This window comes from Phodopus roborovskii, unplaced genomic scaffold, assembly GCF_943737965.1.
Source record: "Phodopus roborovskii unplaced genomic scaffold, PHOROB, whole genome shotgun sequence".
Taxonomy (NCBI): domain Eukaryota; kingdom Metazoa; phylum Chordata; class Mammalia; order Rodentia; family Cricetidae; genus Phodopus; species Phodopus roborovskii.
This window is the reverse complement of record NW_026126549.1, coordinates 1,813,302-1,835,474: the sequence shown is the minus strand read 5'-3', so window position 1 is coordinate 1,835,474 and position 22,173 is coordinate 1,813,302. Positions and strand designations below refer to the sequence as shown.

The 22,173-nt window shown below is 42.7% G+C and overlaps 1 protein-coding gene across 4 annotated transcripts in view; it reads right to left on the bottom strand.

Annotated features, from left to right (window-relative positions):
- Arhgap26 (Rho GTPase activating protein 26) overlaps positions 1-21,481 on the bottom strand; it is a 369,188-nt gene extending 347,707 nt beyond the window's left edge. For 2 of the 4 annotated variants that reach the window (XM_051201017.1, XM_051201020.1), the window contains exon 1: positions 20,975-21,481. In XM_051201017.1, the coding sequence (XP_051056974.1) occupies positions 20,975-21,128 (154 nt within the window). In that variant the 5' untranslated portion in view covers positions 21,129-21,481. The remainder of the gene's footprint in view (positions 1-20,974) is intronic. The other 2 variants (XM_051201018.1, XM_051201019.1) reach the window with 1 other exon arrangement.
- Between the last annotated feature and the right edge of the window lie 692 nt (positions 21,482-22,173).

Here is a 22,173-nt window from a genome sequence, read left to right as displayed (position 1 = left end):
ACCAGGAAAGTATAAACAGATGATGGTGGTGGGTGGGGATGGGGCACTAGAGACGGGAATAGCAGGATACAAGTGATTTGAAGGGGGAAATGGAGAAAATGGAGGATGCTATAATTACAGAGGGGGCTTACAATTACACTTTAAATCAGGACACCCTTTCTTCACTCTTTTTTGCAGCAAGTACCACAAGAAGCACCTATGATGAATCTAGGGAGTAACTGTTGAATAGGGTCACTTCCCACTGAGGGTGTCCACCTCTGCCCAGTAGACAAGGGCAGACACAACACAGATCTTTCGTGTGATATGTGAATCCTATAACTGGAGTCAAACTGTATATTAGGTACTTATGGTCTTTGAGAAGTCAGCCTCTCAGAACTCTTGGGGATGTTATAGAATCTTTGTGACAAGGCATGTTTTAAAAAAAAAAAAAAATCCAAATTAAGTTCCATATAATACGGTCAGTGCGTGAGAGCCAGACTAATTCCCAGAGGTAATTCTTACATGATTCTTCATTTAAGAATTCAAAGATCTATGCATAAGGACAGGACCAAGATAGTATTTTAGATTCCTATAGTATTACCATATTATAAAAGGATAAAAGGAATTAGTCCGTAGAATAGAGATAGCTTCAATGATTTTATACCAGGTTCTTTGCAAATAGCTCTTAAGTAAACACTACTGCCCCATTTTTCAAAGAAAAAAACAATGTGAGAAGCTAGGCAGTTAGCAGAAGACTGGTCAAGGACAAAAGGGCTAGTACTGGCTCCATATTATTTAATTTCTCCCCCACCTCCCTCCTAGCAATCTTCTAGAAGTTACAGCTGGACATACCTCATAGACTAGCATGAAGATTCAGTGAAATAAAGATAAACTTTGGGCTGGGTATGGCTCTATGGTACAGCATTAATATGGTATGTGCACAGCTCTGAATTTGAACCTGGCACTTAAAAAAATTAAGTTTATAAAACACCTGAGAGATGCATATCTGACACACTGTAAACATTTAAATAATGGTAGCCATTCCACTAGCATTACTATGGTTCAAGTCAATCGACATGTGGGTCTCTATGGGAAAGGAGATCTCTTTGCCTCCAAAATTCTGCCTAACCAAAAGCAAAAGGTGTTGGGATAAAAAGAACAGGCAATGGATTGGAAATGGATCAGAAGAAAAGTAAGAGCAAGCTGTGTATATTTATCCAAAAGAGACCTGTGACCCATTTACAAGGGCATGCACTAGAATTGTATAATTTTCATGAAAGGAAAGAGTCACAAGACCTAACCATGCAAAAGTTGTGCCTCAGTCCAAGAAGTCTTGACACAGCAGAGCTGGAGAGTAGTAATAATACACAAAGAAAGTCATGAGCTATTGAGTAGAAAGGTGATAAAACCAAAATGACTATCTCTAATTGGCACTGCTGACATAATTTACATTTTCCACATTTTTAATTTCTAAGTTCTCTCTAATGAATATGTAATTATTTGTGTAATAAAAAGAAAATGCTGATGTGGACTGACTTTTTTAAACAACTGACCCATGTGAAGACAAAGAAGCAATAGTAGCCTCTGGGGAAAGCAGGAGGGGCGGCCTGTTATTTGCTGTTGATGGCTCTGAGAACTGTGAGGCTGACAGCTCTGGGGAGAGAGACATCAGCCTTCCATCTACGTATGTCCAAAGTGTGTCACTCCCTAGAAGTTCTAAATCAGTGCCCACAAAGATAGATCTCACTCCCAGTCTCCTGACTTATCCCAAATAGGTTTATAGGTTCCCTAGGTGGCATTATAAATACTTAATGATATCTGGAGCTGTTCAACTAACCCAAATAATGCTCTCATTCTATGTCCCCATTTTTATTTCTTGAAATATGTAGTGGCCTCCTCGATTCAAGATGACTTTAACAGCTCTGCTCCAGCCTGATGATAAAAATAAGGGAAATTTGAGGCTTGTCTAAGGTCCCTCTGGAGAAGCAAAAATAAGAACCTAAATGCTCTGGTCATAGCAGGCAGCCAGGGAGCAGGAGTAGGACATTCTGTGCCCACCCTGGTTCTGAGAGGTCCATTCACCTCTGGAACATAACACAGGAACTTGAACAGGAAAGGGGCCCTGGATGGTGTTGTTTACAGTCATGAAGACTAGCAGCACAGACTTCTGCGTTCTCTAGTCTTTTCACTACAATTGTTACTCCAGAGTGTGCCTAGGCCATTCCTTTAAAGGGGCCTTTGTCTTTCCCATCATCATGATATCAAGGGCTCACATCTTTGGCCTTTTAGCCAGACATTCTATGGGGCATCACAGTGAAAGAAAGTGGGGTGGGGAGAAAGAACACAAAGAGAAGGGTGAGCATGAGGGCAAGAGCCAAGGCAGGGAGGGCAGCGAACATTCTCCACTCTCAGATGGAGAGTCTGAAGTTAGAAAAGACAGCTTGCATGCTAAGACTTACACATCTCCTACCCATTCTGTATCAGTGAACTGAGCCATTTGTTTATCCAGTTTCTACAATATTTAAAGCTGACACCCTCCAAATATGACAATCCAAATCAGAATAACACTGGAAATGTTTTCTGCAGTGAAGACAAAAGGCCCTCAAGATATAACTCATTTGCCTACAATTCACAAACACTTGGGCTCATTTCCTAGCACAAGTAAGCAAAATATGAAAACTCTGAAAAGGTCCTTTCTTGATTTCCACATGATACTACCCTAGATCTTAAACTCTTCCTTCCTACTCTCAGCCAGGAAGTTACTCAGCAAAGCAAACTCATCATCCAGGCAGAAACAGGATGAAAGAAGGGCTAACCAAAGGCCTCCAGACACTCTCAGGGTTGACTGTGAGGGAGATTTGCAGAACCAGCAAATCATCAGGGTGCAAAGATAAACTGTTGCCGGGTACCTAAACCCAGGCAATGACATCACAGCATTCCCAGTAGCTAGCTGCACAAGGATAAAAATCTCAAGGAAAAAGTAGCCTATAGCTGGAGGACTGGAAAGATAGGGAGGGCTATATAGGAAGTGTAGAGAAATGACAAAAATGTCCTCCCAGACAACTGTAGAAACATTCAAAATCTGCAACTAACCCACAGGACTGCATGCTGTAACTGAAAGAATTGTGTGGCCTGTGAATTATAGCATAATAAAGCTATTTTCTAAATCCTAAAGAACTCCTGAGGTCCCTGCTCATCACTGCCTCCCACCACACTGCCCCACACACTAAGAACTCAGCATCAGTGTGACTGAGATGGCACATACAGAGATGACTCAGCCTTCTTCTCTAGCTGACATTTGGTGAGCTTCTCATGTAAAATAACCATCAAAAAGAAAAACTAACTTTTTTTTTCCTTAAAGAGATTCAGGTTTGGGCTCATGGAAGGAAGCTAACCTAACATTTAGAATGGAGACTGGTAAAGATAAGTACTCTTTAGCTACTGGACACCTACCCACATAAATTCAGGCTGTTTCCAGCACAAACCCCCTAAGCCCTGTGTTTCCATGATGATATGAAGTGATGCTGCCCAAACGAGGTGGGGGAATAGAAAAATAAGCCAGAGTCCTCTCCCAGAAGATAGCAAGGCCAAAAGAGACCAGTTCTATCCCAATTCCCTATGCAAGAGAGCAAAGTGTCCCAGCTGGGGAACTTATTACAAGTGTGCTGGCTTCATAAAAAAAAAGAGAGAGAGAGAGAGAGAAGAGATTTCTTCCTGAAGAGAACCACTTTGCTGCTTTAAGGAGACTAGCCACATGGCAATGCGCTGAGCTTGCACACTACTAGGGCAGCTTTAGTCAGAGAGCCAGCAGACAGCCTCATGGCTTGGCTGACAGATGCAAATCCTGGGCAAACAGCTGAGTTCTGTGACGCGCCCAGTGCCTGCCTGGCCTCCATCTCCCACAAGGCCATATAGTCCCCAGCAGGAGTCATAGAGGGTCTGTGTCAGGCATCTTTGTAAGACTGTCTCTGGGAGAACAGCATGCAGATTTCCTAAGCAAATAGCAGAGCACAGGCAACACAGATGCCCTCACAACCACATCTTGGTTGGGTTCTCCCCAGCAGCAGCTGCTGTCTCCTCTACCCAGCCCTATGAAGATCAGAGCAGAGATAGGCACCAGTGGAGGAAGTTACCTTGGCCAGAAATGAGTGGCCTGGGCGTGCTGCAGTGGCAGGAGGGACAGATCACCTCTGGCTTGGTTTGGGGAACCTCATCCTCCAGTTAACAGGCAATCCCTCTGCAGGCACCATGCCTCTGCAGCTCAGCCAGCTTTCTATGCTTCCCGAATGTTTTTAAAGGGGAAAAAACTGAGCAACATAATTATAGACTCTGACCCCAACCCCCTTTAACCCTGACAAGAGCAGTGAGGACTCGCTGTGGGAAAACGGACTGCCCTGTGATTGCTCAGGAATATAAACTTCCTTTCAGATGCTCTCCGCCCCTGCCCCCACTCCAACCCCCAATGCTCAGGGGGTCCCAGCAGGCTCCCAGGCAGAGCTCAGGAACAACTGGATCCCAGGCATGAAGCCACACTGTCTGAGATGTCACAGTTACTGAAACATTCACAGCTTTGGAACACTCCATCATCCTGTGACCTGCATCAGTGTTGACTGACACCTTGCAGATACCTGAGCTGGTCCAAGTAAGGCTGGGGAGCTCAGCAGGGCACATTAAGGGGCAAAGATGACTTAAGAACAAACAAGGTTTACACAGAAACTCTTCAGGCCTATTTTGACTTCCTGTGTGGTCTGACACACACACACACACACACACACACACACACACACACACACACACACACACACACGCAAATCACTAAGGAGAAAGGAGAATAAGTTATGGGCCACACAGATTTCCAGGCCTGCCCCTGAACTCAGGCATCAGAATTTCCTTGGACTTGAAAGGCTAGGAATTTATAGTCTGAGAACATCTTACAGCATTCTCTCTTTTAAGAATGCATGCAGAGCTGGGTGGTGGCAGTGCATACTTTTAATTCCACACTCAGGAGACAGAGGCAGGTGGATCTCTGAGTTTGAGGGCCCTGCTGGCCTCAAACATAGTGAATTCCAGGACAGCCAGAGAGATATAATAAGACCCTGTCTCAAAAACACAAGACTACAACAGCAACAAAAATGTATACAGAAAAAACCACTAAAGTTATTCTGGGGAAATTACAGCAGGTACAACTGAAGATCGCTGCAGTCATGGCAAGCTGAATTGTTACCACCTTGTAGCCAGGACAATTAGGTAATGAAAAAAAAAAACCGGTTTTCATTTATATTTCACTGTGTTGTGTTTATGCCACCAAGTTCAACATCTACAATTCTCATCTATTTTTTCCTAGTAATTTCATTACATAGATAGTAAGTACCACCTTGTACTTAGGCTGCTTTCTTCAATTTCTCCTCCTAAGGTCAAATCCAAAAGCCTCTGGGAATGTTCTCATCCAAAATGCCCAGGACAAAATCCCTAGACATCAATTTAGACTTCCCCAAGCCTCCTCTACCCACCTACTTCACATTGATATGGCCCACAGTTTCAGCCTGCACTCTCTTCTCTTAGGGTCTTACCACCCATTAGGATCACGCAGGAAGTTTTACAATTCCCAGCCTAGATATCCTGCATCAAAATCTCTGCAAGTGTTTGACAGTCTCCAACGAACACCTGAGGCTGAGAAACACTGAATAGGTCTCATCATTATGAATTCATTCACTCCAGGACCCCAAATATCACCCAGGGAAACCCAAAGCCCCCAAGTCTCTTCCAGAGCTCACACCACTCCACCTGGATGCCCCGTGAGAACAACTCTACAGAATCAAGCATCACTTAGCTGTGTCTGCATCACACAACACAAACCTACTGTAGTAATAGGTTTAGTCAGCATCTAGGACCTGATGAAACTTTGAAGGTACCCTAGCTCCTCCCTCTCTTGTACCCTCATCTCCTCTCAATATAAATACAGTTAAGTATATAGTCTCCTATTCATTCATATCCGAACATTTCATCTGAAGTTACATAGAACGCTGTATTCTACTCCATACCTCTGAATGTTTGAGTGACAATTCCATCAAGCATACTTCCTGTCACTCTCTCTGTACTCACACACTGAGCCCACACTCAGAGACAACTGTATCCTAGTCTGTAAAGCCCATCATGTCTCTACCTTTCTTGCCAGGCACCAAGTGAAACAGATGTCCATTCTCTCTGATGCTTCTACCTTAGGGTAGTGGTAAGCATGCAGTGGATTGAAACTTACTCTATAGACCAAGCTGGCCTTGAACTCAGAGATCTGCCTGTGTCTGCCTCTAGAGTGCTGGGATTAAAGGAGTGAACCACCAATTTAAGGATAGTACTTTTTAATTTAACAATTATGATTCTTTTTAGAACCTACCAAATCTGTGATTTCTTTGCTATAACCTTCCCTTCTGAAATAAAAGCAATTTTGAATAAACTTTCTCCAAGTTAATAAAGAATGATGAAGGTGAAGCAAAATTAGCAGAGGTGACCTACAAATGGCAGATAAGTAACACTGGCCTCTTTGGACCTGATAAGCCTTTACTAGCCTTTCCCAAAGGTCTCTGTTCCCTTTCCTAGTACGCCTCCAAACTGCCAGCACTCACCCCTGGGGCCACGGACTACTTGTGACTCCCCTTCCCCACTCTGACAAGTCCCACCAATGTGCAGCCTTCTACACCTATAGGAGCTGTCCCAAGTACCTGAGCAGAGGTCATAGAGTACATGTGGCAGAATCCTGTCTTCCAACAGAAAGTCATTCTAAGGAAAAATCACCCTGAGGAGATGGCACACAAAACATCCCCTTCTGCCTGGCTGGCAGAAAGTCTAGTGTCCATAGCTACTGGATAAGACATGCCCACTAACTCAAAGTCACTATCTCCAATCACCAAGTCTTGCAGGAGATTTAGCACCTGCTAACCCTCCTGAATAGAGGACAAACTACACCAGATGAAATCTCAACACCACCACACTGGAACATAAAACCAGTCCTTGTATTGGGTGGCTCTAAGACATAGCTATGTCACATTCTATGGAATAATTTTCACTATACCTTTTAATAGATACAAACCAGGGAGAGGGAAATGAATTTAAAAAAAAAAAACTCTAAGTTTTATATTACAGAAGCTATTCTAAATAGTAAAGAAGCTGATTCTCTAAAAATCATGGTTCAGGAAAGTCTGCACACTCAGAATTTCCTGGACTAATTCCCTGAAAGTATCTATTACAATGGAAAATATATATAGTGCTTTTAGCTAAGCAGTTCCAGAGTAGAAACTCATACTACAGAACTGACCATGTCTGTGCCCCATGATAGAGATAGAGGTATATACCCTGAAGTATATGTGTGTGCATATATGTATATGTGTGTGCATAAACATGTTTAAATACATCTGTATATAAACATAAGTGTGTTTATATATATATGTGTGTGTGTATGTGTTATACATATTTGTGTAATACATATGTATATACATGTTTATATATATGTTACTTGAATATATGTATGTATGTTTTCATACATATCTGTGTGTATGTGTGTGTATGTATGTATATATATATATATATATATATATATATATAGAGAGAGAGAGAGAGAGAGAGAGAGAGAGAGAAAGACAAAGTTTCAGGTAGTCCAGGGGCTAGCCAGGAACTCTCTTTGTAGCTAGGAATAATTTTGAACTTCTACTCATCCTATCTATACCCCGTTAATGCTGTGAACATAGGCATGTGCCATCATGTTCAGTTTCATACATAACTGAGCATCAAACCCAGGGCTTCATGCATGCTAGGCAAGCACTCTACCAATTGAGTTATACCTCCAGCCTAAATATTGGAAATAATCTACTTGTATAATGGGGGAATTGCTAAAAAAAAAAAAAAAAAAAATCTGTGCTTCATTCATATGACGGAATGTATACACAAGTGCAGAACATGCAAAATACATCACAATTAGGCACATAAAAATACATATGGAATCATTCTAAATGCATAAGTATACAAATGAATGCATGCTTACATAAAAGCTGACACATACATAAATTTTATCTAAGACACTGGTGAATGCTGCTTTATGTATCATTGGGGATCAAGACACAGGGGTTGGAAGAATACTCGAAGTCCTTTTTGTCTTTTTATCCATATGCCATTTATAGGTGTTAACTATTGAGATCAACTCTGACAAAGAAACAGATATGAACAAAAGTAAATATGCCACTTTAATTTCATTTCCCTTTGTCCACAGCTGACCCACAAGTGTAACAATGAGATACACAGTCAGAACTCTGTTGCAATTTGGGCCTTATCTGCTCAACAATGACCTTGACATAGAAACACAGCCAAAGTTCAACTCGGCTGCCTGGAAATCTAGCTAAAGCCACACGGGATATGCCAGTTCATATTTTTCAAAGTGTTCCAATAAGCCTACAGTAAACGTAAAAGTTAATATGATAGCAAGATCAAATGATCTTTGAAACCTACCCATGGTATCTTTACAAACCATACAAAACAGAGTTTATTTTGGCTTTTCCTGTGTGGCAGCAGCAGGAGTCAAAGCACAGCTACTGAGTTGGCCCAGAGAAGCTAGCTAGCTAATAACGTTTGATGCAGAATTCTCAAATCCAAACCTTTGTCCATCTGGCAAAGAAAACACACACACATGGACATAAACATACCACCCAACCCCAGGAATCTCCTCTTTCTAAATATAGTAGGCAACTGCCCAGTCTCCAAACTCACACTCTGAAGCACTCTGTGCCTTCCAACCAAGGTGAAATGAGCCAGACATAAACACGTTGTGGCAGCTTCTGGCCCCCACTGCCAAGCTGCTTTCCTTACTATTTCCTCTCTTCTTCCACTCTGGGTTTCTACAAAATGTGGAAACCCCAGTGACTCTGAATTATAAAAAATTCCTCTAGCCACTACTACTGTTTGTCCTCATCCTAAAAACATGCTTTTCCTGCTAGACACCCCCAGTTTGAGTTTGGAAGAGTCTTTTCAATATGGACAAAGTACGGTTCATCTCTCATTGCACTTGTAAGAATCTAGAGCTCAGAAAAGATACTAGACAGGTCCAAGACTAGTAAGGATGCCTGCATTTCCTATCATCACACACATGGTGGGGAGGGACCTCATTCTTTCAGAATCAGTATCCGTGCCACAAAAGGCAGCTATCTAGAATGCTTCCAATTAAACTAAAAAGTTAAGAAGCTTCAGAAACATAATCTAGCACATTTTCACAAGCAGCAACCCAATTAGCTACAAGAAAATACAGGAACTAAATAATGGCTGTTGCAAAACCTATAGAAACTAGAATCTGCAACAGATTCAGAATCTTTCAAATGTTGGTAGCCATACACAAAGGCTGACATGAGAATGATCACTGCTGCACCTCCTTTAACACTGCAATAATCCAATAATCCAACCCTCTTAACTAATAAAAAGGAATGCACTGTACACCTGTACTGACCTAAAAAAAAAATAAGATAAGGGAGTTGTGGAGCAAAAATTGATATAGTAAAATCACATTTTTAAGGCAGAAACTGGATTTAATTGCATAGAAAATGGATAAGAAAAGGAGCATCCCAAAGTGACTGAAAAGAGAATCCTGGTGCTGTGGATATAACTCAGAGGGAGGGCAGCTAGTCCACCATGTGAAACCCTGAATGTGATCTCAAGGATGACAAAGAAGGAAGACGGAAGCGTTTTACTCTCTGGTATGAGTATATACTCACGAATTATGTATGTCAGTGTCATTTTAATTTGCCTCTGAATTAGGCCATCCATTCATACCATTACTTTCCTCCCCAAACCTAATCTTACTCAAATTTTCTCTATTTCAGAAAACAGTAGTTTTCACATAATAACTTAGGTCAAAAACATTTTAAGTCAATCCTGATTTCTCTCTCTCTCTCTCTCTCTCTCTCTCTCTCTCTTTGTTTTTTTTGTTTTGTTTTGTTTTGTTTTTTTCTTGGTCCACCATGGCTCTTATTTCTATCCCAACAGCCCCCTAATTGGCTTGTTGTCCCACTATCTTGCTCACATAAACCTGCTGGCCTTGAACTCCCTGTGCAGCTAAAAATGACTTTGAACTTCTTATCCTCCTCCCTACCTCTGCCTCCTAAGTGCTCAGATTAAAGGCATTCACCTCCATACCTGATCTACATAATCTTTTTAAAGCATATATCAGATTATATAACACTCTCCCGTGGCCATCCATGACAGTGAGGATAAGGCCCAAAGTCTTTTCCAGCACTCAACAGTTCTATGACCTAGGTTGCAGACTCCCCCATTCATTTCCCACCACTATGCCCCAGTCACATCATAAATGGCCTCACTGATGAATCTCCCCCTTGACTTCTGTACCTATTAACTCACCTATAAAGACCTTATCAAAGTCCAGGCTTTAACATACATGTCAAGAGCAGAGTACAATCTCAATTTGTACATGAAAGTTTTCTTTTGACAAAAAAAAAAAAAAAAAAAAAATCAGTTGTAATGTACTAAGTTGTAATTTTCAAAATTTTAAACAAATCCAATCCTTAGTATAAATCTACAATAATCACTTTGATTATAAGGTTTATAATGGCATTCCTCCTTTGGCCAATTTTTGGAAATGCCATAGCCTTAACAAGATAATACAATTCCCTTCGGGAGTTGCTTTCTCCTACAGTTCTGTTGTCATAACAATCTTCTAATTTTGTTAGTTCTAGGGTTTTGTGCCATTGTTTAAAGACTAAAGTGTCTACCTGTGAGATCCACCATGAGAGATGCTGATTGGCCTACTTAGAGCAGGGGACTAAAAACCAATCTCCTAAGTCCTTAGGTCCTGAAATGCATGTGAGACTGTTGAAAATGGAAGTAAAGAGTTCCCCAAAATTAAAACCAATGGACAAGATGAATTAAATACTATTCAATTCATCATCAAAAGCTTTCTGGGACAAAGCAGGGGATAGTGTATGTGTGAATACATATGCTCAACATCAGTGAACTCCAAATCAGAACCATATGAGATACATTACTCCAGTAGTTTGTTACAGTCAAAAAAATATCCTAAGAAGTATTGGTGAGGCTCACAGACAGCTGGTGTGTAATATGGCACTTCTACTGTGGAAGATGACTTGTCAGCCATTTAAAAGTTAAACCTAAGTTTACATCACAATTTTATGTATGCTTTCCATATAACTCAGCAGTAGTTCTACTCCTAGGTAAGATATGAAATTAGAAGTGAAAACATAAAGGCATGTATGTAAACATTCTTAGCAGCAACATTCAAAAAAGCTAAATACCAAAACTCAGCTCAGAATCTACAAAGCACAATACTATCCAGCAATAAAAAGGAACAAACTAGGGTGTTAGGAGGACTAGACAGTCTATGGGGCCTCTGGTAGTAGATCAGTGGGAGCCCATTCCACATAGAGGGATACTCCACACAGGGGAGGGGCTAGGCCCTGCTCCAAATGATAAGTCAGACTTTGAAGATCCCCATGGAAGGCCTCACTCTCCCTGTGGAGCAGAAAGAGGATGGGATGGGTTGGTGCGGAAAAACAGGGGAGTATGGGAGGGTGCATGAACTGGGATTGACATATAAAACAAACTTGTTTCAAACTTAAGTAAAAAAAATTATCAAAAATATAAAAAATAAAATAAAACCTTGATATAAAAAAAAAGGAACAAGCTACTAAGGCTAAAACACAGATGAGCATCAACTCAACATGCTCAATGAAAGGGCCTGGATATAAAAGACCACATAATCTATGACTCTACTTAGCTCCAATCCTCAGAAATTACAACTCTAGACACACTCTAGACACACGGAAAGAGAATTAGTGGCTGTGTACAGCTTGAGAATGGAAGGCACTTTGCAAACAGACATGAGGAAGCTTTTGGGTGACAATTTTCATCAACTGGATTCTGGTAATTGTTCCACAAGCCATTTAAAACAGCTGAATTCTATGTCAAGTAAATTATTAACAGAAAAAAAATTACCCCAAAGCATGATGGCCTAAAACAAATGGCTACTCTGAAAGGAATACATAAAAACACCATGGAATGTTCTTGGGAGACACTTGATAAATTGACATGACAAATGTAAGTGTTCCTGGTCATTCTGTAGAGAAAGAAAAAAAGAACAGAGGAAAAAAAATCATTTCTATGATTTCAAAGGAGAAAGAATAGTGCTTCTTTATGGTGATTGCTAATAATTAAAATTGAGTAGTAATACACTCAGCCATAAAAAGAAATCAAACTCTAGTATCTGTCATACCACATAAAATAAGCCACATAGAAATTATAACTGTTGTATGATTCTAGAAATTCCCGGAACAATCAAATAAACAAGAGACTGCCAGGGTCTAGGGTGGGATGGGAGTGAGAAGTCATTATTTTATGGGTACAATATCAGTTTGGAATGCCGGAAAAATCTCTGGAACTATACAGCACAGAGAGTTACAAAACTCTACACTAAAGTGTATGAAATTATTTAAAAGCTGTTAAAGTAGTAAATTTTGCATCATGTACATTTCACCATAATTTTAAAAGACTATCTTGGAAAGCAAGCAAAAATAAAATCAGAACAGACATCCCACTAAAGAAGATACACAAATGGTAACTAAGTATGCAAAAAAAAAAAAAATACTCAGTGGAATATGTCATCAGAAAACCAGATGGGAAATTGGGGGGGGGGGGTGAGCTTGAATTCCTCCACCTATTATATGGTCAAAATGAAAACACTGCAATGCACAGAGCAACAGGACCTCTCACTCTTTGCTGGAGGGAATGCAAAATGCTACCGCCACTTTGGAAGACAGTTTGCTTATTACTCAAAAACAATCCATACTCTTATCATCTGATCCAACAATCACATGATCTTTACCCAGATGAATGGAAAACTCGTATCTATGCACAAAATAATTATGCTGGCTTTGTTCGTAATTGTCCAGACTTGCAATCAAGATGTCCTTCAACAGGTAAAAGAAGAAACAAACTTTGATATTCAGCAATGAGATCCAATAGTTACCAAGACATGGAAGAAGCTTAAACTCACATTACTAAGTGACACAAGGCAATCTGTAAAGGCTTCAGACTGGTTATAGCTGTCTGACAGTCTGTGTGTGTGGGGGGGGGGGGGGCAAAAGTAGGAAGACAATGAAAAAACCCATAGTTGGTAGAAGATGAAGAAAAAAGTTATGATAGAACATAGAGGGTTTTAAGACAATAAAACTATAATGACATTATAATGAGGACACTGCCAAAGTCCATCAACTGTGCACTACTAGGAAACTTTCATTAATAATATTCTATCAGGCACCAGGGGCATGGAGTATGTACTCGCATGTGCAAGGCTCTAGCTTCAACCTCCAACACCAATGAGCTAAAATACAATCAATATTGGTTAATCAGCAGTAATAGATGTACCAGGATTTTTGAAAGATGTTTTAAAAAAAAAAATAGGGAGAAACCAGAAGGAACAGACATTCTAAGCTATAATGGGAACCTTGTATATTCTACTCAAATGTTCTATAAGCATCAAGCCAATCTCAAGATCAAAATCTATTCCTTAGGAAGATGGTTCTAAACCACAAATAGAGGGTTGAAGATTAAAGATTACATGCAATTTATGCACTGTGAATAGAGAAACATGCAGAGATGTTTTTAGAGCTGGTGTTATATAAAACCTAAAAAAAAAATCTTGTTTGGACTTAATTAGCTGTTGTTTATATTTGTATGAGTAATACTCCAAATGTCAGTATTGCAAATTACCACCATTTACAAATAATTAGGAAAGTCAGGTTTTTTTTTCCCCTTTCTTCACAAGTTGCTAAAGTAAATCAAAAGAATTAGGAATAACTTTTTGTTACCTGGATCTCTTATTTACTTGTTCTATTAAGGTTTTTGTGAGTAACATAATTACTGCTCAGCAAATCAAACTAGCACTGGACATCTTTGGAGAGTTTGTGCCATTCAAGAACGACTTGTTCTTGGAGCTGAGGAAAAGGGTTCAGCAGGCAAGAGTTCTTGCTGCACAATCATGAGGACCTAAGTTCAGACCTCCAGCGCCCACATAAAAAGCCAGTGTGGCCACACGCACACCTATAAGCTCAGAGCAGCAGGGGGAGAGGCAGGAGGATCTCGGGGGCTTGCTAGTCAGCCAGACTAGCCAAAATTGAGAACTCTGGGTTCAGTGAAAGGCCCTGAGTAAGTCAGAGACTGGATAGAATGGAATACACAATATGCACCACATACACAGGTGCACACACACACACACATCATTCTTACTGTGAGGGGAAAAAAGCACCTACATTAAATGCTAAAGATGGAAAGACAAATATATTTGGTAATCACTGTTGTTTTAATTAATAAATAAGAAGAATCATTCACTTTAACAATTCAGACCAAGAACAGGTTTTTGGTCTCCCTGTTCAATGCTCTTATTATCTAATTAAAAATGAATCACTGATAATCACTTGGTACTTCCACCAAAAAAAAAAAAAAAAAAAAAAAAAAAGAAGAAGAAGAAAAGAAAGAAAGAAAATGACGCTTTACAAAGACAAGACAGAAAAGGCCTACAAGGCTCTTTAAGCCTATGGGGGCAAGAAAATATCAGGGTACAAGACAAAATATCAGCTAGCCTTGGCTACTCAGGGCTGGAACTCTATAAAGTGCTACTATGATCTTTTCAATTTGCCTAGCACCTGCTATGTGTTTTCCCTTCTAGAAGAAGTCTGCATCTTCACTACCTGCATTATTATTGGACATATTCAAGGGTAATGCTAAAAGGAGAGCCAGTAGACCATTGCCAGTTTCAAAATTTGGTTACACAATCTCCTTGATGGGTGAATTTTGACAAGTTATCCCAGAAATGCAGAAACAGGACAGTGCAGCTGGCCCACTCACCGTATCTGTAGATCTGGTCCCTATGTTTCTACCAACCAGTACGGAAAATATTTGGGAGTGGGGTGGGGGGACCTGTATCTATGCTCAACATATGCAAACATTTTTCTATCACTACTGTATAAACAATACAGTATGTAGCAATTATCTCCCTAGCATTCACATTAAGTTATGTATTAGCAGCAATCTAGAGCTGCCTAAAGTATACAGGAGGATATGTATACATGTAAACAATAGAAGAAAGACTTGAGCATCTGAGGATTTGGGTATCCAAGATGGATCTTAGAAGTCTTACAAAATGGTAGCATGAAACAATAAGGGGTCCTTGGCATAAGAACTGACACTTACTACGTGCTCAATAAAAATGAAAGATGATGGCTTTCTTCTTGGGCTATTTGTTTGTGTTAAAAATCACTTTAAGCATATGATGGAAGCGAAAGAACAGTGATCTCAACATCAGGAACATCTGGGAATACAATGGAAAGGACAAATCAACCCTAAAAAGGTCCACAAAAAGCAGAGAATCAGCTAACATGATATAAAAGCTTTTGTTTCATTTATTAATGTGTGTGAAGTATGACTTTATTCACTATTGCGTACCCAAGTTAATTTGCCTGGATTCTTAGTTTTGCTTTGGTTATTCCCTCTGCATCCATCAAACTTGGTACAATCCATACCCCTCCCATGTATAGAAAACACCAGAACACATTTCCAGACCCTGGGAAATAAATCAATGTGCCCTCACTTCTACTTAAAGCCCCATAATGTACAGAATGGATGGCTTACTGACTCAACATTTCCCCACCTGAAATTCAGTTCATGAACTAGGTGATCACCAAAGGTGATTACTGCCACCTGAATGACTGCAGTTGTACTTCTAATGTCCAGACTAGGCAAATCTACAAAGTCAGAAAACACAGTGGTTTATCAAGGCTGCAGAGGTTGGGAGAAAATAGCAGATGACGACTGGTGATAAAAACAGGTTCTATTAGAGATGACAAAAAATGTTCTCTGACTGACCATGATGGCTGTACAAACTGCAAATATACTATACCACTGAATTAGATGTTTTTAATGAGCAAGTTATAGAATATAGAGCAAGATGTGAATTACATCTCAGTGATACCACTATCTTAAAAGCTGCATTTCTGCCCCACCCATTTAGCTTGTCAGAATAAGGATTCTTTATTTCAGAAAGCAGAAGTCACATTCAGAGGGGCATTCCCCAGCAACAAATTCAGAAATTGATGTCAACACATGGAAACACGGTTCCTCAAAGCCCAAACCCCTCAGACTAACAGCTTTTTGTGTGTATAAAAGCAACATTCAGTTTGCTGTCAAGTCCACAAGAGTCACACACGAAGGCCATTTGTACTGGGTGGTTTTGTGTAGCAACTTGACACAAGCAAGAGTCATCAGAAAGGAAAGAGCCTCAGCTGAGGAAATGCCTCCTTGAGATCCAGCTGTAAGTCTTTTTCTCAATTAGTGATTGATGGGGGAGGTCCCAGCCCATGGTGGGTGGTGCTATTCCAGGGTTGGTAGTCTTAAATTCTATAAGAAGGTGGGCTAAGCAATCCATGGGAAGCAAAGCAGTAAGCAGCTCCCCTCCATGGCCTCTGCATCAACTTCTGCCTCCAGGATCCTGCCCTGTTTTGAGTTCCTGTCCTTGACTTCTTTTCAGTGATGAACAGCAATGCTGAAGTGTAAACCAAATAAACCCTTCCCTCCCCAACTTGCCTTTTGGTTATCGTGTGTCTCAGCAATACAGATCCCAACTAAGACACCATTGCATTCAGCAAGCTTGTTATGCAGAGAAGGTGGGCAGTCTCTTCCTCTAAGAGAGAAACCTCATCCAACAAATGAGTTAATAGGAACAGAAGAGACACTGGGAGACTTAGTTTTTTACCCCCTTGGCATAACCACACTTGATACAAACACTATTGCCAGAATTCTACCATTGTCTCCATCAGTGGATAACACACACAACTGTTGGAGTTCCCAAGAGCTGACAACATGTACCTCTACACCTTTTGGTTTCAGAAGCACCAAGTGCTGACAACCTTGAATGCTGGCATATTGTAATATTTATGTAATCAACTGAGAGGTGCCAAGGGCCATCCTCCATGTATTGCTGTTGGGGGGGTATTATTTTGTTGTTTTAACATTCACTGTGTCTTTCAGTCTCTGGAGGTCAGTGTGACTATCTCCATTTACAAAGAGGAGCTCAGACTTAGTAAGTTGCCTAGAATCAAACAATTAATAAGTACGGGGGTCAAGATTTGAGCCTAAGAAGCTCCAAAGCTCACCTATCCTGTAACTTCCATTCTACAGAATGGAAAGAGAAATAAGATCTAAGCACAAAAAATCATCTTGGCTGAGAGAATGATCAGCCAGTGAGAGAGGCAGGAGTCCTGGTGACTGAGTCCTACTCAGAAAAGGTCAGAACAAATGACCACCAGCAACTACTGGGAATTAACTGGGCTCAACTGCACACCAAATGAGAACTCTCTAAATAGTAAGGTTTTCTTGTTTCTTTATTATTATTTTTTCAATGTGTGTCCTGACATGCCTTGTTGCTTATATTCTGTGTCCATAACAGGGATGGAGAAACCAGATAGAGTTCAGGGGGTTCATTTTTATGGAGAGGTTTAATGGAGATTTAGGCAGGTACTCAAGCAGATTCAAGAGAAAAAGTCCTGGTTGAGGCCAACCTAGATGACAATATTGCTTTATTAAGTGGGGTTTCAGTGCCATGTCTTTGGAATTTGACAACTTGTAGTTGAATACCTTGAACTTACCTTGGACAGGTTACCAACTTCTTGGCTGCTTGGTGTCATCATTCACAAAGTAGAAGTAACATTAAAATGATACAGATAAACTCCCAAACTCTAAAAGCCATTTTTATTACCTCTGATTATATACACAGAAAAAAGAAAATCTGAAACCAGAGGTCTGTAGAAGTAACAATTTACAAAGCAAAACCAATGCTAACTTTATAACTGGGCAGAACTATGTATCTGTTTTTTAAAGCTGTACTGGACAAACACTGGCTTTTCATTAACAGTAATGATCTGATTGAAGAAAATTAGTATATAGGAACTATTATGGTGAACAAAGCATCAGGCATCTCACGATAACAAAATACCTAAGATGGTGTGAAAACTTGTTTTAAGAAGTCAAAGAGGTCATTTACAAAGATGACCCCAACTAACAACCTAAGCAATAGTAGAGAGGCTACCTTAAATGTCCTTCCCCGATAATGGCATTGATGACTACCTTATATGCCATCCTAGAGCCTTCATCCAGTAGCTGATGGAAGCAGAAGCAGACCCCACAGTTAGACACTGAGCCAAACTCCTGGAATCCAGTTGCAGAGAGGGAGGAGTAATGAGAAAAGGGGTGAAGAATACCAGGCTGAGGAAACACACAGAAACAGCTGACCTAAACAAGGGAGAGCTCATGAACCCCAAATTGTTAGCTGAGAAACCAGCACAGGATGGACCCAGAGCCCCTGAACGTAGGTCTCAGTTAGAAGGCCTGGGCAGTCTAAAGGTCCTCTGACAGTGGAACCAGGATGTATCCCTAGTGCACAAAAGGACTTCAGGAGCCCATTCTCCATGGAGGAATACTCCCTTGGCCCTTAGACACGGGGGAGGGACTACACCCTTCCCCAAATGACTTGACAGATTTTGATGATCCCTTATGGATGTCCTAACCCTCCCTGGGGAGTGGATGAGGGATGGGATGGGATGGGGAATGGGAAGATGGGAGGGAGAGGGAACTAGATTCAATATGTAAAATAGGAAAAATATTAAATAAAAAAATTTTTAAAAAGATGTCAAAGAAGTTGCATCAGTGACACTCTCTGTTGAAGCAGTAGTTGGTAGTACCAGGGGGAACAGTTAGTCCTAAAGCTGGATGAAGAAAGACCAGCATACCCAGCTTAACACTAGTCCTTCCACCAAGTCACATCCCAACATTGCAGTGACTCTTACTATCTAATGAATCCACGTGCCTCAGAAGTAGCAGAAGGCGAATAGCCAGTCACCCAACACACCTTCCTCAGAGTCATTGTTCACATGCAAAATGCAAGTCCAAATCCCAGCAGGTTTGGTCCTGCAAGCCCTATTTTGGGCAAGAAGGATAGAATAGACTGAGAGTTCTACACTGTCGAGAGTTACACTTCTATCTCAGACCATGCATTTTCAAAAACTCAGGGTTAGTGATTCCCCAAGCCTGTGTTCTCATTTGCAAACCAAGAGAGACACATGAGATTAACACACGAATAAGCCATGGCTGCCACGGAATATTGTGCCTCTGTAGTCACAGGGCCAGGCAAATATCACTGCTATATCCTCGTATCCAATGCAATGCCCAGCAAACAAAAGGTACTTCATGTTTGCAGAATGAAACAGAGGGTCAATTAAAGCTAGCCTGAGGTCTGCCATGATGGTACAGAAGATGCCTTTCATCACAGAACTCTTGGGAGGCTGAGGCAGGACAATCAAGGGCTCCGGGCAAGTCTGGGCACCAGGAAATCCTGTTTCCAGAAAGAAAGCAGGCATAAGGATCAACCAAAATTCCCAGACCCAACTTCTAAGTGGTCCCCAAGTTTACTTCAAGCTAGAGGTCTCTGGTTCCCTGATCTTTGACAGAAGCATCTGTTCCTCTGCCTCAGGTAAGTCTCAGACTCCTGCAGAGACCCTGAACTTAAAGAGCCTCCTGATGTCTGCCCTGTGCTTTTTATTTCACCCCCAGAAGACTGGCACTTGCCCCGACAGTCCACCCTCTCATGCTTTAAAAGCAATAGGCTTACTAAATGGCATCTTGGCTCTTAAGCCATTCTTTAAAGAACTATCCTGGGGAACGTTCTCACAGCTAGGATCCTACTGTGGTGAGGTAACCATTCTTAGCTGAAAGATATCATCTATTAGGAAACCCATCACAGAGACAGGAAAAGTAAAGAGTCAAGACAATTCCACTATCTGCCTCCACTTCCTGAGTATCAAAATGAAAAAAGAACGCCTGAACTATTTTTAAATGAACCCAGTGGAAAGGTACCCTTCTGGCCCTGCAAGGTACTCAATCCTAGAATGCTCTAATTTGACCACAAGGAGAAACTATGGGCTTTCTCTGCAAAAAGTTAGGTGGCATGAAAATTTTAGCACACACATACACCTTGTACCAAGGGGGGGGGAGGGGGAATTTAAAATGGCTTCACAGAATCTCAAGAACCTTTAAGATAAGCTTAAACTTCTCTTTTCTGAGCGAAGGCTGAGGACATTCATCCCCTCTTAGCCTTTTGAATTTTCAAAGATAGCCGAAGGGGGGGGGCGGGTGGAGCAAGGGAGCGGGAGAAGGAGAAAGACGGATGTGTTCATTCTATTTTTAAACCTTCGCCTACAGTTTAGAGTAAAGGAACACTCTGGTTCTATACTCCCACCCCTGTCACCGTCTGCTGAGCACAAGAATCAAAACCTGCACACGTACACCTCACTGATCACGGATCTATGTCTAGAGATTACTGTCAATGCTCCCAGGAACACAGCTAACCAATCATTCCAACGCAGAGAACCTAGCAGTCCGGACCAGACTGGAGCCGCGTGCAGGGCTCCTGCAGAGCTCAAAGCAGTCACCACCCTCCTCTTCTATCCAGAGATGGGCAGCGCCCCCTCGGCACGCTCCATTCCCAAGCCTGGGCGACGGGTTAGACCTCCGAGGTCAGCAACTCGCCCCCTAAAAACACCGAGCCATGAAGCGTAGAAAAGCTGGGTTTCCCAGAAGACTGCCACCGGCAGGGCGCTCTGGCCTCAGGCCAGAGACACCTGTGTCGCACACACCCACCCAGCCCAGAATGCCACCCCGATAGACCACCTTCCGGCCGTCCCCGAATGCCGAGGGCTGGGCACCCAGACTCCTCCGAGGCAACTGACTCGCTTTTTTTCTCATATCCTTCTTGCCTCGGACGAGCATCGAAACCCGTCACTCAGAGCCCGGGGGGTAGGGGGGTGGGGGGGGATGAAAGCGGGCGGCAGCGCGCGGGCAACCCGGAGCCTAATGCCGGCGCCCCGATGCCGCTCGGGACACTCACTCTTGAGCGCGCTAATGAGCGACTTCCCGTCCTTGATGAGCTCCTTGATGAATTTGTTGGTCTTGTCCAGCTCTGCTTCGTGTGACTTGAGCGTCTCTCGGAAGTGCGGGCTGTCGAGGCAGCAGTCGCTGAACTCGAGCGCCGGGAGCCCCATTCTGCCCGCGGAGCCGAGCTGAGGGGACGCGCCTCGCGCGCTGCTCGGCGGACACCCGCGACGACGACCGATCCACAGGTGTGGCGCCGGCTCGCCCCGCGCGCGGGGTCAGGGGGAGCAGGAGACTCTAGACCGCAGCCGGGACTCAGCCGGACGGCGGGTGCTCCTGCAAAGAGCCACCGAGCGGCACGCGGGCTGGAGGCGCGGCGGCGGACCCTTGGCAGCGCCGGGAAGCGAACGAACGCAGCCACCGCCTCCCCGCCTCCTCTGCGGGTTCGCTCCTTTGCAGCCTCGAGCGCCTTCTCACAGAAGCCTCGGCCGCCCTGCCGGCGTCCGGGCCGCCCGAACCTGCTAGCGATGACCTAATCCCCTGCAGGGCCAATCAGCGTGCTTTCCTCTGCCCGACCCCCAGGGCCGCCCGGGGACGCCCTGCCCTTCCGCGGTTCTAATCCAATCAGACCTTTCTGGAGGCGGGGTCTGAGCATGGGGGCGGAGCCCACACCACCACTAGGTCTGCAGAGCAAGCCCCGCCCCCATCCCGCTCAGAGCCCCATGCTGCATACTGCGGTGGGTGCGCCCCCGCCACCCAAACCTGGCCCACCCCGTGCGGCCCTAATCCGAGCCTGTAATAAGACGTCTGCTAATCTAGGGAACCGAAGAGCCTAGGTGTGCCAAGCAAGAAAAATCTCGAATAAGAACTGCTGTTCGCCCCAGCCCACTCGACACTCCTGAGCATTCCTGCTTGCACCCAAAATACTACTTGCCCAGGAGAACTCCGAGGGCTCGGAGCTCCTCACACCCCGCTTCCAGTCAAGCAGAACGTGTTTGCTTCTTTAAATCACCAACTCTCCCTACCCGCAGTCCTCTCGCCCCCTACTGCCCATCCCTGTCGTGACCACTCTGCTCAAAACCCGCCCACGGCTGCCCCCCACTGAAGGTTCTCCTTAGCAAGAATTTCAGCCTCCCCGTTTTCCTGCTGGGTCCCTAGCACCATTTTACACAATTCTGTCCAATGTCTGTCATTCTTCGCTGCTGCACAGCTTCA